Genomic DNA, 15,859 nt, shown 5'->3' on the forward strand with positions numbered 1-15,859 from the left:
AACAACCTAGAATTTAGTTCCCCTGTAAGGATAGATAATATGTAAAGACTTTTTCTTAAAAAGAAAGAAAAAAGTTGCTTCATAGTTGGTGTTTCATCTGAAGAAAAACTTTATTAGCAGTTTTCTGAAGTAAATGTTTGTGTGTCTGGTCTTTTGTAGCAAAAATCGACTAATGTCTAATGTCGATTTTATCAAAAATGCACAAAATCCTTTAAGCAGAGGAGAACCTGAATTTCTTTTGCTGAGCAGGGGTCGAGAGGTCATTACAAATTTCTTTTTGGTTAAAAAAAAAAAAAAGGAAAAATTGGTTGTGAATCAGAATGTTTGAAAAAGCTTACCTTAACCCTTTAGCATTCAGCTTACTCTGTCAAATATAATGCTTATTTATTTGTATTGTTTTGAATTAATCATGCATTATCTCATGGTTTTGTGATTTCAATTATTGTTTATTTTTAGAATGGTTTGTAGAGTAGGTGTGAGAAGCTGGATCTGGCCAGTTTTAACTCAGAACATTTGAGCTGGATCTGGCTGGTTCAAATGCCAAAGGGTTAAATTGATTAGTGTTAGCCTTTATATTCTGAGGTGATATCCTGCTGGTGTGAACTGTACTTTAATTTTCATTTTGTATGGGGTTGTTTAAATCTATTTTGTTTGCAGAAATCTGACTGTATTTTGCCAAAATAAAAAAGAAATGGTACTGTTGGTTCATCAGTGTTGTTTAGCAGAAATAGATGCATGGGTAACGGAACCTGCATCTAGTTTAGATTCCTTATTGTTGGCATTTTTCTTCAGTTAACTAAGTAATGTCCTTTAGAGAGGCACGAATGTTACTAAATCTTATTTTCCCCTCCATGTTCAAATAGTAGGAGTGACTGAAGAGATAAATTCTTAAATTACTCAGTTGAAGAGTCATGGTTTCATATTACACTGTTGTCCTTGGCATGTGTCCCTAAATGAAATAATTGTTTCAGTTGGATTGCAATAATTTTATTCTCATATGAATACGGAGGTGCAAAAATAAAATGCACTGGGGTGTGGGGAAAGAGGGTAGTCTTTAATTTTTACTACACAGTGTGAGTGTATATGTATCTATGTCTAGTGTTCATTAATCCATAGTTGTCAGTGCCATGTAAAAGCACTCTGCACCACTGTAAAGTGGTTGGCTTTAAGAAGGGCATCCAGCCATAGAAGCCATGCTAAGTCAGACTGGTGTCTGGTGCAGCTTCCCAGCTCCCCAGCTTTGGTCAAACAATCCAACCCATGCCAGCATGGACAACGGACATTAAATGATGATGATTTAATAGAAATAATTTTTCTTTTTCAAAAGCTTAAACTATTTTTCTCTTATTCCCAGTCAATTATGTGCTTCACCTCTTACCTCTCCTCTCTGCCTTGCATCTGTTTCAATACCAGTGGCAAGATACAAAAGACTTTAGCCAAACAACCTCTTAACTTTGACGCCAATGCCATCTCCATCCATTAACCCATTGATTACCAACTTCTTTTCTTCAATAACAAGATTAAGATTATCTGATATCTTTTTTTGTTTCGCTTGTAATCTCTTGTTGTGAATATTGATCATGTAACTACTAACAATTGGACATTATAGAGTTTGAATAGGCTGGCAAATTTGTTGAATAATTCATTTGATTATGTCCATGTGTTAATTTTACTTACTTTATTAATTATCTAATTGTATAGATTGTCTAGTTGTTTTTCCAGTTATAAACTGCAAGCTTGTAAAACAGTCTTGGCTGCAATATAGAGTGCTGGTGTCCTCATCTCCCTCCTAGAGGCATGCACATTGCCAGGTAGTTACAGTTATTGTTAGCTCGAAAATGACCAATGTTATTCTTGTATCCTATTTGTTGTGTTGTATTGTGACCATCTCTTAAAAGTATTGTGGCCACATTTTTTGAGGTAAGCAGTTACGAAGATTAGTGATGTACAGGAAGGAGAAAAATGCAGTTTGGGAATCACTTCGTTGATCTAGGACTTGAGCTTCTGGTACAAGATTTTGTGATGGAGAAAATCTGACAAATAATTCATGGCATGGATTTGGAGAAGTGCATATTAACATGAAAATTTGATTCTTGAATTACTGCATTGGTGTGTGTGTGTGTGTGTGTGTGTGTCTATATATGTGTGTGTGTGTGTGTGTGTGTATCTTATCTCTTTTACTTGTTTGTCATTAGACTGGCCATGCTGGGGCATCACTTCAAATTTTTAGTCAAATGAATTTACCCCAGGATTTCTTTATTTTTATAAGCCTGGTACTTGTTCTATCGGTCTCTTTGTCAAACCGTTAAGTTATGGAGACATAAGCATATCAACACTGGTTGTCTTGCAGTGGTGTGGGATATCCCCCCCTCTCTCACACACACGCACACACACACATGATAGGCTTTTTTCAGTTTCCATCTACCGAATTTACTCACAAAGCTTTGGTTAGTCTGAGGCTATATTAGAAGACATTGTCCCAAGGTGCCACGCGGTGGGACTGAACCTGGAACCGGAAAGCAAACTTCTTAACACACATACACACAATATTTTAGAGCTTTGTTATTACAGGTTTTTCTCTTTTCCGTGCTGTTTTCCCATATTGTTGACGTAATATTTTCTGTTGTGCAATTTAAATTCAGTATGTTTTATCAATTGAATCATGATTGTATGTACTCAGAAAATGTATTTGTAGTGTAAGCAGTCATATTAATTCATGGCTATTTAAAGCAGCTGAGACATTCTCCTCCCTTTCCTCATCATTGTTTTAATTTAAAAAAAAAAAGGATCTTTTTTAAAACAGGGGCCACATTTTTCATTAATGAAACACTTTGAAACTTGGAACACTGGTAGAATGTGTCATATAAAACATCTTTTTCTCTTAGTCTTCTTAAAAAACCCCAGAAATCCCTAAGTTATTCCATGCTAAAGTTGTCGTATTTCTGTAATTTCAACCAATCACTGACGTCCATTCAGCCGATATACATTAAGTGCCGACTACATAAACAAACGATTCTGAAACAATTCTATCGGTGATAGGGTTAGGGTTAGGGTTAAACAGAAAATTTTAAAAGAAAAAAGCAAATAAAACGAAAAAAAAAAAAAAATGAAAAAAGCAAATTTAAAATGAAAAAAGCAAATAAAACGAAGCTATGGCTTAATCAGCCAAAGGAGTAAATGTAAACAACTGAATACTTGTCAGTAATTGGTTGAAATTATCGAAATAAGACAATTTTTTTACATGAAATAAATTCGAATACAAAAATATTTTTCTGTTCTATAACACAAAATAGATAAGTATACGAAGTTTGAAAGTCTTTCGGTACCAAAAACACTACGTAAAACATTAATGAAAAATGTGGCCCCCGTTTTAAAAAAGATCCCCAAAATTTTTTTTATTCATGCTGATATGAATTTAGAAAGTAACAGGAGCTATGAACTGTCTATTGAGTTAATGGACTTCATTTCATAAATGCATTTCCTGCTAACTATTCCTCCACATTTCAGCTTCTGGTGCTCTGTCAACCTACCAGAGATCCCACTGCATGTTTTAAATCCTTCCTTGCTTTCACCGAATGCAATGTCAAGTTTGTAACTCCAGCAATCCCTAGATTATCGTGGGTGTTAGGTTCCAAAACCCCCTGCAGTAGGTGAAAATTATTTTTATAATTTGACTATATTTATTTTATTATAAATGCAAAACAACCCCATGGAGGAATCAACGTAAGCTTAAATAATAAACCGCAATATGGTGAGGTATTACTGTATTCCTTAAATATTTATCCTAGCCACTTACCAAATAACACTTGGATTTTACATTCTCTTTTATTTAAAGCTTTCATATTGGTGTATATGCTTGTAGGTTTGGAACATTTCTAAAAATACAATTCTATATTTTTGAGATGAGGAATTAATGTACATTATTTACAGTGGACAGATAGGTGTCCTCACCTTGTTTGTTGTTACCACTACGTTTCGGCTGATGTACTCTCCAGCCTCTATCAGGTGTTCTAGTGGAATTTTGAACCCAACCCTTCAACATACTCTACCACATCTTCTATGTATAAAAGTTATCCCAAACAAAGAATCCTAAACTCTTGTTACAGCATTAAAGGAATATTTATTAATAGAAAGCTAGGATAGAGCATTTATGGACACTTCCTCCAGGAGAATTGTGCCTGGCTCCAAATGTCTGTTTTGGCATGGTTTTTATGGCTGGATGCCCTTCCTAACACTAACCCTAACACTAACCAGAGTGTACAGGATGCTTTATAAGCAGCACCAGCACAGGTGCTTTTTATGTAGTGCCAGTATGGGTGCTCTTTATGTGGCACCAGCATGGGTATTTTTATGTGGTGTCAGCTTGGGTGCTTTTTTTTTACATGGTGCCAACATGAGTACGTTTTACATGGCATCAGAACCAGTGCTTTTTATGTGGCACCAACACAGGTGCTTTTTGCATGGCACCAGCTTACATGTTTTCTAAATTTCCATCTATATTTTTGGTTCATCCTAACCTTTCCCTTGAATGTGGTTTATAACAATCTCGTGAGCCATTAATCAAATTTTTTTTTTGGCACCCACAAAACCACAGAGCCAGAAAAATACTAAGAAAGTAAATGGCTTTCTCCCGATCAACAAACAGAAGACAAGATTGTCCTTAGCTATGAACTTTATTGTCTCACTATATATATATATATATATATATATATATATATATATATATTCACAAACTGAAACTATCGTGTTCAGATTAACTGCGTTCTGAATTATTTTCATGAAAAATGTCTATCAACTACTCATGGCTATACAGTAATCCCTCAACTATCATGAGTGTTACATTCCCAAACCCACCACGATAGGTGAAAATCCGCAAAGTAAAAACAGTACTGTACTACATATTTTAAAAAATTATTTATATAGTTTGTATATGTTTATTTTATTATAAATGCGAAACACCACACTACACACTCACCTCCCGAGTTTCATTTTCCCAATAGTATGTGTGATTCGTTGTTTACTCATCTATGGTACACTACGTATTTTCTTTTAATATATTTTAATTAATGCGTTATACAGTGCAGTACTGTACTGTATTTTTATTTATTGATTTTTAGGCGTGAAAATGCTTATTTTACCACAGAAATAATTAAAATATAAAAAAATATAAATACCTATCGGCCGCAAAAACCCGTGATATACTGAGGAGTCCTCGATATAAATTTACATATATTAGTCAGAAAAATCTGTGATGTACTGAGGGCATGATAGGTGAACTGCGATATGGCAAGTGATTACGGTATTCCTTCCACTTTTACTTTTGAAGATTATCGATCCATCTTTATCATTGTAGTTAATCTCTTTTTGCAATGCTTCTAAAAGACAGGCTGTTTGCTTGTTAGTGCAATCATTTCATCTATCATGAACTTGCTTGCATCATAAAGTTGGTTTTAATAGCAATAATTGTTATAATATTTAGCTATTGTCTTGTCATAAATATGCTATAAAACTGGAGATGAGATATAACAAGCTTTGGCAGTCTTTGATGAATGACTGTCATGGAGTATTTATGAATAAAATACTTCATATTTAAACAAGGGTTGTGTTTTGACATGCCACCTACAGTGCTGTCTGGTAGGTGGGCAATCTTTACGTGACCAGAGATGTGCTACATAGGCTGCCATTTCTCACTTTATTAGTGTGGTGAATTCACTGGCGGTGACTTATTCAAAGCATGGATAATGACATAGATGTTAAGCTTAAAGCTTAGCCATCACATGCGAGTATGATATGACCTGGTAGCTTGTACTATGTTTTGCTGAGTACCTTAGATACCTGTGTAATCGTAAGTGGGCAAGACATCCTCTTGGCCCTCCTACTTTTGATCTGGATGTAACAGCCAGAGTAAGAGTGGGCTACACCAGTACTTGGCTGGTATCAATTTCTAGTTTAGTAGACTGGAGCAGTGTAAAATGATGTGCCTTGGTGGAGTACACAATACATTGGCTGGTCTAGGAACTGAACCTATGATCATGAGCCCTACACTCTAACCACTAGGCCACTTTCCTTCACATGGATGCAAGGTGTATATTATGATCAATGACAGACTGAAGGACAGTGGACTATGTAATTTAGTTCTGATCTCTGTGGTATCAAGTTATTCACTTTTACTTTTATCCTTCTGAAGTTAATTACAAAAGTGACCATGCACAAATCAGATGGGCTCTTTATTATTATTATTATTATTATTATTATTATTATTATTATTATTATTATTATTGGGCATGATGGAAAGTGTCAGCTGTCCACAGCCAGCAGACTAAGGCAACACTTGTTCACTGGTCATGCTTCAAGAACTCTGCGAAGAATTCCTGCAGTTCCAAGCAATGCTGGTTTTTGTAGGTGTTCTACCTTCACACTTGCACCGATCCTTTTCAACCATGTTGCTAGTTGAGTGCTGATACTTTCGAGTGCACCAATTACTCTTGGTATCACGTCTACTCTCTTCATTGACCACAACCTTCACACTTCGCACTTCTAAGAGCACTGTCAATTTACTGCTTCTATCTTCCCTCTACTCTCTTTATATCAATAAAATAATAATGATGATGATGATAGTCATCCTTTCTAGTGTAGGTACAAGACCTATAGTCGATTTTATGATGGTTATGGAGTGTTCCTACCGGAGCACCACCGTGGATGCGAATAGCGTGCCTATCAGAGGGTACAGAAAGCGAATGTACAGTGAATGGAAGACAATGGAACTGTTTGAAATTACTGAACAGAGATTATGTGACCAAGCAAGAGCAATACGAAAGAATGGCTAGTTAACAGAATTGGAGCTAGAAGCTATTAAAATAAGGGTATTGGGTGATGCTGGACATGTGAGAAATGAAAGTGATATAGTGGAAGAGATGGACAATTGTCCGCAAGAATATAATACTGTGAATTGTGAAAGAATGTTGCTTTGAAGTAATTGTGCATTATCTCATAGCCTTGAGATTTCAATGGGTGATGGTCTGGATGAAGACAGTGATGCATAGGGACGAGGACTGCTGTGTGAAGAAGTGCCACACTCTAACGGTGGAGGTAATCTGTGGAAGAAGTAGACCTATGAAGACATGGGATGAGGTGGTGAAGCACGTATCAAAGCTTAGGGTGGTATATAAAAAATGCTGGCATCATCAAAGCTGGAAATTGTGTATCTAAAGAAAAATTCAAACAAGAAATGAACAAAAAAAAAAAAAAAAAAAAAAAAAAAAAAAAAAAAAAAAAAAAAAAAAAGGGAAAAGCATGGAAGGAAAAGAAAATGTATAATCAGTTTGCAAGAGATGTGAATGTGAAGACAGGTACAGAGGACCAGTGGCTATGGATGAGGAGGAGTGACCTAAAGCACTCATATTTGCAGCTCAAGTACAAGTGTTAAGGACCAATTATATGGGATGAGGTGGTGAAGCATGATCTTTGAATGTTGGGCCTCATGGAGGCAATGACAAGTGACCGACCTTTGGCGATATGCCATGTTTGAGAAAAGCCTGCCGAACTGAGATCGTAATCACGGCTGATGCCAGTGTCATGTAACTGGCATGTAAAAAGCATTCCTTGAATGTTTGGCGATATGCTGTGCTTCAGAAAACCTATCAAGCCAAGTGAGACCGATGCTACTGCTGTGTGACTGGCACATGAAAAGCACTATTCAAACATTGGGCATCACAGAGGCAGTGACAGGTGACCGAGACCTTTGGTGATATACCGTGCTTGAGAAGACCTGTCAAGCCAAGCGAGATCATAGTCGTGGCATGTATCAAGCAACCACTACATTCTTGGAGCAGTTGGTGTTAGGAAGCGAATCTAACCATAGAAACCATGCCAAATCAGATTGGTACTTCGTGTAGCTCCCCAGCTTAATCAGTTTTCAGTCAAACCATCCAACCTATGCCAACATGGAAAACGGATAATAATGATGATTGTTTATTATTAGAATGACATTGCAGGGTAGGTGTGAGAGGCTGGATCTGGCGACTTTGTACATAGAACAAATTGAATACTTTGGCTGGGTGTGGCTGGTTCAAATGCTAAAAGATTAATATCACGGACACTGTGCTCCATAAAGATGCTTGCCACAGCTGTGTTTCTTACCCTTTCAAATATTATACATGGTTTACAGTTGGTGATTGAACTTTTGTTTACAAAGTTTAGGCCATAAATTTTATTTTGTGATTTTTTTGTCATATTCTACCCCTTTCCTGCTACTTCTCCACTTTTCCCTGTAGATAGTATTCAATACATCTCCAACATCATCTCTTTTCTCTCTCACCCTCACTGTCTCTCTGTATTTCTCTGACTCTCCTCCCCTTCTCCTAACCCTCTTTTATACTTTAACCTCTCACCTGGCTCACAGCCACTTCCCTCTTTTCCACTCTCTCTCTCTCAGCTTAGAAGCCTTTGTCTTGCAAGCTATGTGGTGACCCCACTGGTGCTACATAAAAAGCACCCAGTACACATAAAGTAGTTTGTGCTAAGAGGGGCATCCAGCCATAGAACCCATGCCAAAACAGACAATTGGAGCCTGGTGTCGCTCCTGTCGAACCAGCATGGAGAATGGACATTAAATGCTGATGAGAATGATTCACCAGTTTGCTGAAGCTTCTAAAATCATGCATCTAAGTAATAAATATTTCTCTCATCCCAGTGTATAGTGTTGATTAAGTAAAATTTTTCCAGCTTCAATTGAGTTTGCATCTAATAACAACTTAGTCTTAGTTTTCTATATAAATAATATTTGGTTTCTTTGATTTCATTGTAGCAATGAAATTTTCTAACTTTGTTTTGTTGTTTTGAAACAGGGAATTCGGTAATATTGTTCACGTGTTGGATCTACTTTTAATCCTGTGGCCAAGGTAAATGTTTCTGTTTTTGAAAACTCTTATCTTTTGAACCATTCTTTTTTTCCTGTTTTCATCTTTTGGACACTTGAATCTGCTGAACATATTCATTAGAGTTCCACAAACCTTACTGCTAACTAGTATCCCATGATAGGTTGTTCATTAGATTTTGGGCCAGGATAGTCAACCTTTAATCACCTTTTTTACACAACGTGATATTCTACTTACATAACGTGATATCTCTCTTACATAAAATAAATTGGTTTATTCAAAGTTGTCTTTCTTTCCATCGGTAGAAACTTTCTACACTGTTGTTAATCTATCTGGCTTTGGAGTTCAGAAATTTCCTTTACTGCCATGCATTTATGTGGAATATTTTAAAATTCTTTATTAAATATGACATCTTATCATTGTCTGAAGGCATTTTACTCTGTGTTTTAGTCCACCTAATTTTCTTTTCTTTCTGGTATCTCAAAATAAAAAGAGCAGTATTGTTTTTTAATGTTAATGGATTTTGCTAAATTTCCTCTGATGATGGGAAGTTCTTAAGAGTTTTCACCAGATTATTTTCCAAACATGTTGTTCTGATGTAGTTTTGCATGCTAATAATGAAAGTCACATTCATTTTTTTTTCTAGAAATTGATAATAAAAAAAACGTTACATGCATCTAAATATATGTAATTTTAGCTAATTGAAGCCTTGATTGCCGAATATAGCAAAAGTTGTGGCTGTTTGTTCACATGGGAACAGCACACATGAAACCATTGTATGATCTCTCGACCTGCTAGAAATAAGACAAATATTCCTTAAACTACACCATAATATCTTGAGGACAAAGACGACGCATAGTGCCACATCTAAATTAAAGTCAATCTCAAAGGATGTAACTTTTTGTCAAATTCACAAAACTTAAAACACTTAGTAGGCTCCACAAATTGGTTTTAAACGTACTTCTCCTTATAAAATTGTAAACAAAGTGTAAAAGTAAAAGGTGGTGGTGGTGGTGGTGGTGGAGAGAGTTGGTTTTCAGTGTTGTTGTTAAATGAATTTGTAGTGTTGATGATGATGATGATGATGGTATTGATGCTATTCTTTCTCCACTGCAAAATCTTGTGAAACAATTTTACCATAAGGAAAGAGAAAGCACATTTAATATCGAACTGTGGGACCCAGTAAGTGTTTCAAGGGTTGTGAATTCAATAAAAGGTTACATCTGTGGAGATTGACTTTAATTTTGATGTTATTAACAACATTCAACAATTGGAAACCATTTGGGCCTGCCTCAAGCGAGAAAATAAGTGCTGCATGGCACAATGTGCCATCCTTTTCTTTTTGTTTTTAGATGTTAGTGTATGGTTGTGATGTTCATAAGGAGAAAAGAACCATATATATAAACAAACATTCAAAGTGCACACATGCTGTGTGTTTAGCTTCACCTGTTAGTTGGCAAATCTCCTCTCATGTTAAAAGAAAGGCACATTGGATAATAAAAGATCAGATGGTCAAACTTTGGGATCAGGGCTAGCCTATAGTTAAACTGTAATAACACACATGCAAGTACTGTAAAAATCCATGTAATTTGCGTACCTGTGTAATTTACGCAGGTGATCTTCAGGATAAAATTTGTTAAAAAAAGCTTCTACTCATGTAAAATTTGCACCCAAAAGCTTTCAGAATTGCCGATATGGCCAGGGGAAAAAGGTTTTCAATTTAGTTGTATTTAGCATAATTTCCCTTACTTCTGATTAGATTTTATTAAATTTTCATTTAACAAAACTAATTTCTCTTTAACAGGTATTACATTGAAAGGTATTAAATTACAAAGTATTTGTGTTGTTTATAATAAACTTTATTTTACATTTCTTGCCCACAAATTGTAATCACAGGAAAAGTTGTTAATTACCAACAAAAAACAAAGCTGATAAATACACACAGGTGTTGCAAATTAAGTTTAATTACCTATAAACATCAGCTTGGATGACACTTTACTCAACTGACAGAAGAAGGTGATCAATCAAGCTGATTATGCAAACAGAATTATTTTCCGCCTATTCTTTTTGGAACCTTTGATATTGAGTTCCAAAATTTTAATCCCTTTCACAGTTACAAAATGTCAAGCAAACTTCAAAATTTGTCATTACCATTATTGAGCAGAACTTGCAAATCATTTACTGCAAAGGAGAGATTAAATATGTGCTACATTGCGATAGGTAGAAACTCCAAGCAATGTAAAATATGGCCCGGACTGTGTTTGCCAGCATGAACGTCAGACTTCAAAAAGTAGTTGACCAGTTAATGGTTTTAGTAAATTTATACAGAAAAAGCAAGCATTATACCGTCCAGCATAAATAAAAGTCAACTTCATTATGTGTATTTAAGCCATTGTTTTTTCTGTAAAAACCTATTCTGACATTAAATGAGTCAACTTCTGGTATGAATGTTTGTTTCGCATGTCTTTTTTCCAAAGAAAATCTTTGAAAAAAAAAAAAAAAAAATTCTGGCAACTATCTACTCGTGTAGTTTATGCATCCCTTAAAGTATATTTTTATTTTTGTGAAAAAAATGTGTAAATTACATGGGTTTTTACGGTAACTGATTTTGATGTCCAGCCTAGAGTATTTGAAAATATATGTAAAATAAGTTGAGGAACTAAATGAACCAGACTGTAATTGCAGTAATAACTAAGCTACTATTAATTCATTGTTACTTGATTTATATACACACATATATATTTTTCTTTCTTTCTTCCCACAGGACGCCAGTGCTATGCCTGCCCAGTCCTCTGAGAATATAACTGCAGTTGAAGAGGCAGTGTTTTCTTCTGTGGCTGGCACGGACAAACTTCACCATAAGTTGGCATCACTCTCTCAAAAAGTTCTCTTCAGTAGTATTGAATTCCAGCCTGCTCGAAAGGCACTCAACCTTCAGCAAGATTCACTCAAATCCAAATATATAGTCTTGAATACTATTAGACCCGATAAAACCCTGGCGATTTCAGCTTCTGCATCTTCTAACAAAAATTCACAAACAGAGAATGAAGAAAATGGTAAGTTTGGTGGTATTCTTTTTGGGTGTTATTTTTCTTTAAAGTTCATTTTCTTATAATTTTTCATTGATAGAGTATAGAACAAAATGCTTTGCAATATTTATTGTTCTTTATTTAAGTTTAAAATTTTCTTTGGGTTTATTGTTTTGTCCTTCCTTAGTCTATGAAATAATATCAAACATGCATTGATGTAATCAACTGGTCTTTTCTTCAAAATTGATGGCCTTATACCTATGTTAGAATTCATCATCATTTATATATTAAAAAAAAAAAAATCCTCTTTCATAATTTCTAATTCTTCCAGAAAGATGTTTTCATCGGCTGAGATAGAAATGTCTGTAAAGAACTTTTTTTTAGTCTTTCATCCTTTCAAGGGTCAGTAAAATATCTCACAGTTAAGAACTGAGGTTAATGTAACAAACCATATCCTTCCCTAAATGAAGACGATGCTTTCTACTAGAAAGCATCGTCATCATTTTTATGAAACTCATATATATGGAAGCCATATGGACCACAGATTGCAAGGGAAACTGATTTCCCTAAATGTCCCAGTGGCTTTCTGGAAGTTGTAGGCAATTTTGGAAAGCGGACATTAAATGATGATGATGATTAGAGCAGTGGAATGGCAGACTCTATACATGTTCTTTTACATTTTGATACCAGATTTCTTTACCTCTTATCCTTCTGGAGTTGAATTTGTACTAATGAGAGGAAACCAGGCTTGATGTTTTACAAAGTATACAGCTGTGTTGAAACCATGTTAGGATACCTTTTTTGCCTTCATTCAAATAAGTACCTGTATTATAGTAGTAACAGTTTGACTGTACACAACTTACAAGTCCATTATACTTCAGCCTAAGAAATTATTATTGTTGTTTCTAAAAGAAAATACTTGGCAGAATATGTTCTTTATATTATATTTTTATTTTCAGATACATCAACGATGAGTAATCAACGGGATGGTGATGGTCTGCCAACTCCCAGGTATGTTATCTACCCTGCAGACAAACTTTGCCTTGACTGGTGGCCTCGTAAAGTGCAGAAAGTTGGTGCTGGCTTGCACAACTTGGGCAATACGTGTTTCCTCAATGCAACACTGCAATGCCTGTCCTATACACCACCTCTAGTCAACCATTTACTTGGGGACGAACACACAAATAGCTGTAAGTAAACAATTTTTAGCTGAATTTATTCTTGTGGCTACTCTTTTCTTATCCATTTTTTCCCCAGTCTGTTTCCATTTACTTTTTCCTTAATTAACTTCTTCCACTTTATCGTTATCTACTCATTAACATTTTTCTGTCCCCTTTAACATTCCCTCCTTATTCATTTTCTCGTAGTTTGCTGTCCTTTTTCATCTCTTTCAGTTATTGTCTTTCCTTTTTGTTCTTATACACTTCTCCATTTCCCTATCTTCATCACTGTCCTTTATTTCCCTGTGTAACCTGTACGTCTTGCACTGTTGAGATAAAATGAAATGCTACTGAGATGAGAGATACACTGCTTGGGTGACAGACTCATAACTAACACAGGTAACAACCGTCCTCAGGAATATCTCTAAAGTCTTTATTTATTTTCTTACAGGCAAACAAGTAGGTTTCTGTATGATGTGTGAGCTTCAAACACACATACGACGCAGCTATGAAAATTCTGGCCATGCAATAAAACCTCAGTCTATTTTGCAAAAGTTGAAAGGTATGTTATGCAAAACATCTCTTTTACCTCTATTGTTTACTTAGTGTTAAGATTCTAGTTCTCTCTAATTACCTAAAATATTCCATATTTTTACCTGAAAGTAAGACCTTGGTGAATCCAAGTTATGAAATAGTTTCACATCTCCAGTTTTAGTAGTCTTAAATCACTTTGATAACTGATGTCCTTCAGAAAAGCACAAGTAATTTACAATTTCATTTTCTCTTCATTACATGGTCTATGCTGAGGTAAGATAATTGGAATTATAGAACATAATTTGTTGTGTATCCCCTTCCTTGTGTTTCTTTCCCCAAACGAGAGTGAGTTCAACTAAGTAAACTGGTATGTACATTATCTTTAGACATAAGCACAAGGCATTTTGTCCAATACCAACTTAGCACTGTCGAAGGTTTTATATTATGTATCAGTTAATGGTCCTTGATTTGTGTTACTATTTTATTAAATACTCTGTTGTCTCTTTTACAGTAATAGCTAAACATATGCACTTTGGTCGACAAGAAGATGCCCATGAATTCCTACGCTACTTGGTTGATGCTTTGCAAAAGTCCTGTCTGAATGGTTATTTAAAGTAATTTTCATTTTCTATTCCTTCTGTAAAAAAACAGCAGAAAAAACAACACTTCACACACTTACAACTTGCTTTTCTGTTTTTCAACATTGTTGACATTTATTTCTTTTGTTTATGAAAATTATTTCTGTCTGTGTCTGTGTAGTTTTGTATTCTTGAAGTTTAGTTTTCTGGTAGGTATCACAAACATCAGTTGGCTTTCCCAGTTCTGTAACAGCCCAAAGCATATGCGTGAGGTAATGCTTTGTTCATATAAAGGCTTTTTTTTTTTTTTTGGGTTAAAGATTTACAAGAAAGATTTTTCAGTTATGATGTGTATTCAAAGAAATGTTATTTGTGACCATTTTGCATTATAGGTTAGACAAGTACAGTAGAGAAACCACAGTAATCAATCAGATATTTGGAGGATTTCTGCGCAGTCAAGGTGAGTAAAGCAGCTGTTAAGTTTTACTGTTTCACTTGTTATTAATTATTCATAGTAATTAAATAACTTAGCTTTATAGTTGCAAATAAATGAGAAACTCTTATGATTTTGGTTAGAAACGTTTTATTTCCCTGTGTTTAGATATTGCGAGTTATTTGTGATCCAAATATATTTCCTTCTTTTATATGTAATGCTTGTTTACAACAAACTATTAATACAGATACAAGTATGGTTGCGTGGTGAGAAGCTTGTTTCCTAATCACATGGTTCCAGGTTCAGTCCCACTGCGTGGCATCTCAAGCAAGTGTCTTCTGCTATAGCATCGAGCAGACCAAACCCTTGTAGTGGATTTTGTAGACAGAAACTGAAAGAAGCTTGTTGTATATGTATGTGTGTGTATGTGTGTGTCAATCTACCACTTGGCAACTGATGTTTGGTGTGGTTACATCTCCGTAACTTAGCAGTTCAGTGAAAGAGACTGATAGAATAAGTACCAGGCTTTAAAAAAGTACTGAGGTTGATTTATTCAACCAAAAAAAACTTCGAGGCAGTGCCCCAGGGTGTATGCTTTTGTCCTCTGTGTGTATACACACACACACACACACACACACACACACATACATGTAATTTTTATGTATAAATTATTTTTGTATGAGAACGGGAATAGTAAATGATTACTAATGAGCTACTGTTAATTACTACTTCTCTATTAGAAGGTGGTGGTCATAGATGATGTTTGGAAATTCTGTACCAGTTGGGCCGGGAAGAGCATACTGAATTATGTACCAGGTGATAGGGAAGGGACTTAACCTCCATGGCCAGTGCTTCAACACTGGAATTTATCCTACATAAAATCAGGCTTCAGCATATAAACTTTTTCTCTGTGTCCACTGATTGGCATTGATAGGATTTAAGGTCAAGGACAATTGGAGTTGGCACTGAAGGGACCTGGTCTGAATGCTTGCAATAGAGTTAACTCTGCTGAAGACATTCAAGGACTAGGTTTGACATGGGCAACCTTACTCAAGAAGTGGGCTGCATGAGACATGGCTCTACTTCAGGCAGGACACGCTACTATATTATGTTACTTGTGAAATTAGATGTGTCATTCTGAAAGTTCTTGCCAGCCTGTTTGCTCTTGACTGGTCTAGGTGGTCTAGGTCTGTTACAGTATATGTTGTGTATATATATATACACACACACACATACATACATGTTCATA

At 35.4% G+C, this 15,859-nt stretch overlaps 1 protein-coding gene across 2 annotated transcripts in view; it reads left to right on the forward strand.

Moving 5' to 3' along the window:
* The window catches only part of LOC106868704 (ubiquitin carboxyl-terminal hydrolase 36), an 80,254-nt gene that overhangs the window by 26,810 nt on the left and 37,585 nt on the right, over positions 1–15,859 (forward strand). The window contains exons 3-8 of one of the 2 annotated variants that reach the window (XM_052968127.1): positions 8,847–8,900; positions 11,641–11,932; positions 12,865–13,095; positions 13,517–13,627; positions 14,111–14,213; positions 14,570–14,637. In XM_052968127.1, the coding sequence (XP_052824087.1) occupies positions 11,653–11,932; positions 12,865–13,095; positions 13,517–13,627; positions 14,111–14,213; positions 14,570–14,637 (793 nt within the window). In that variant the 5' untranslated portion in view covers positions 8,847–8,900; positions 11,641–11,652. The remainder of the gene's footprint in view (positions 1–8,846; positions 8,901–11,640; positions 11,933–12,864; positions 13,096–13,516; positions 13,628–14,110; positions 14,214–14,569; positions 14,638–15,859) is intronic. The other variant, XM_014914091.2, reaches the window with a different exon arrangement.

The sequence above is a fragment of the Octopus bimaculoides genome, chromosome 5, assembly GCF_001194135.2.
Source record: "Octopus bimaculoides isolate UCB-OBI-ISO-001 chromosome 5, ASM119413v2, whole genome shotgun sequence".
Classification (NCBI taxonomy): domain Eukaryota; kingdom Metazoa; phylum Mollusca; class Cephalopoda; order Octopoda; family Octopodidae; genus Octopus; species Octopus bimaculoides.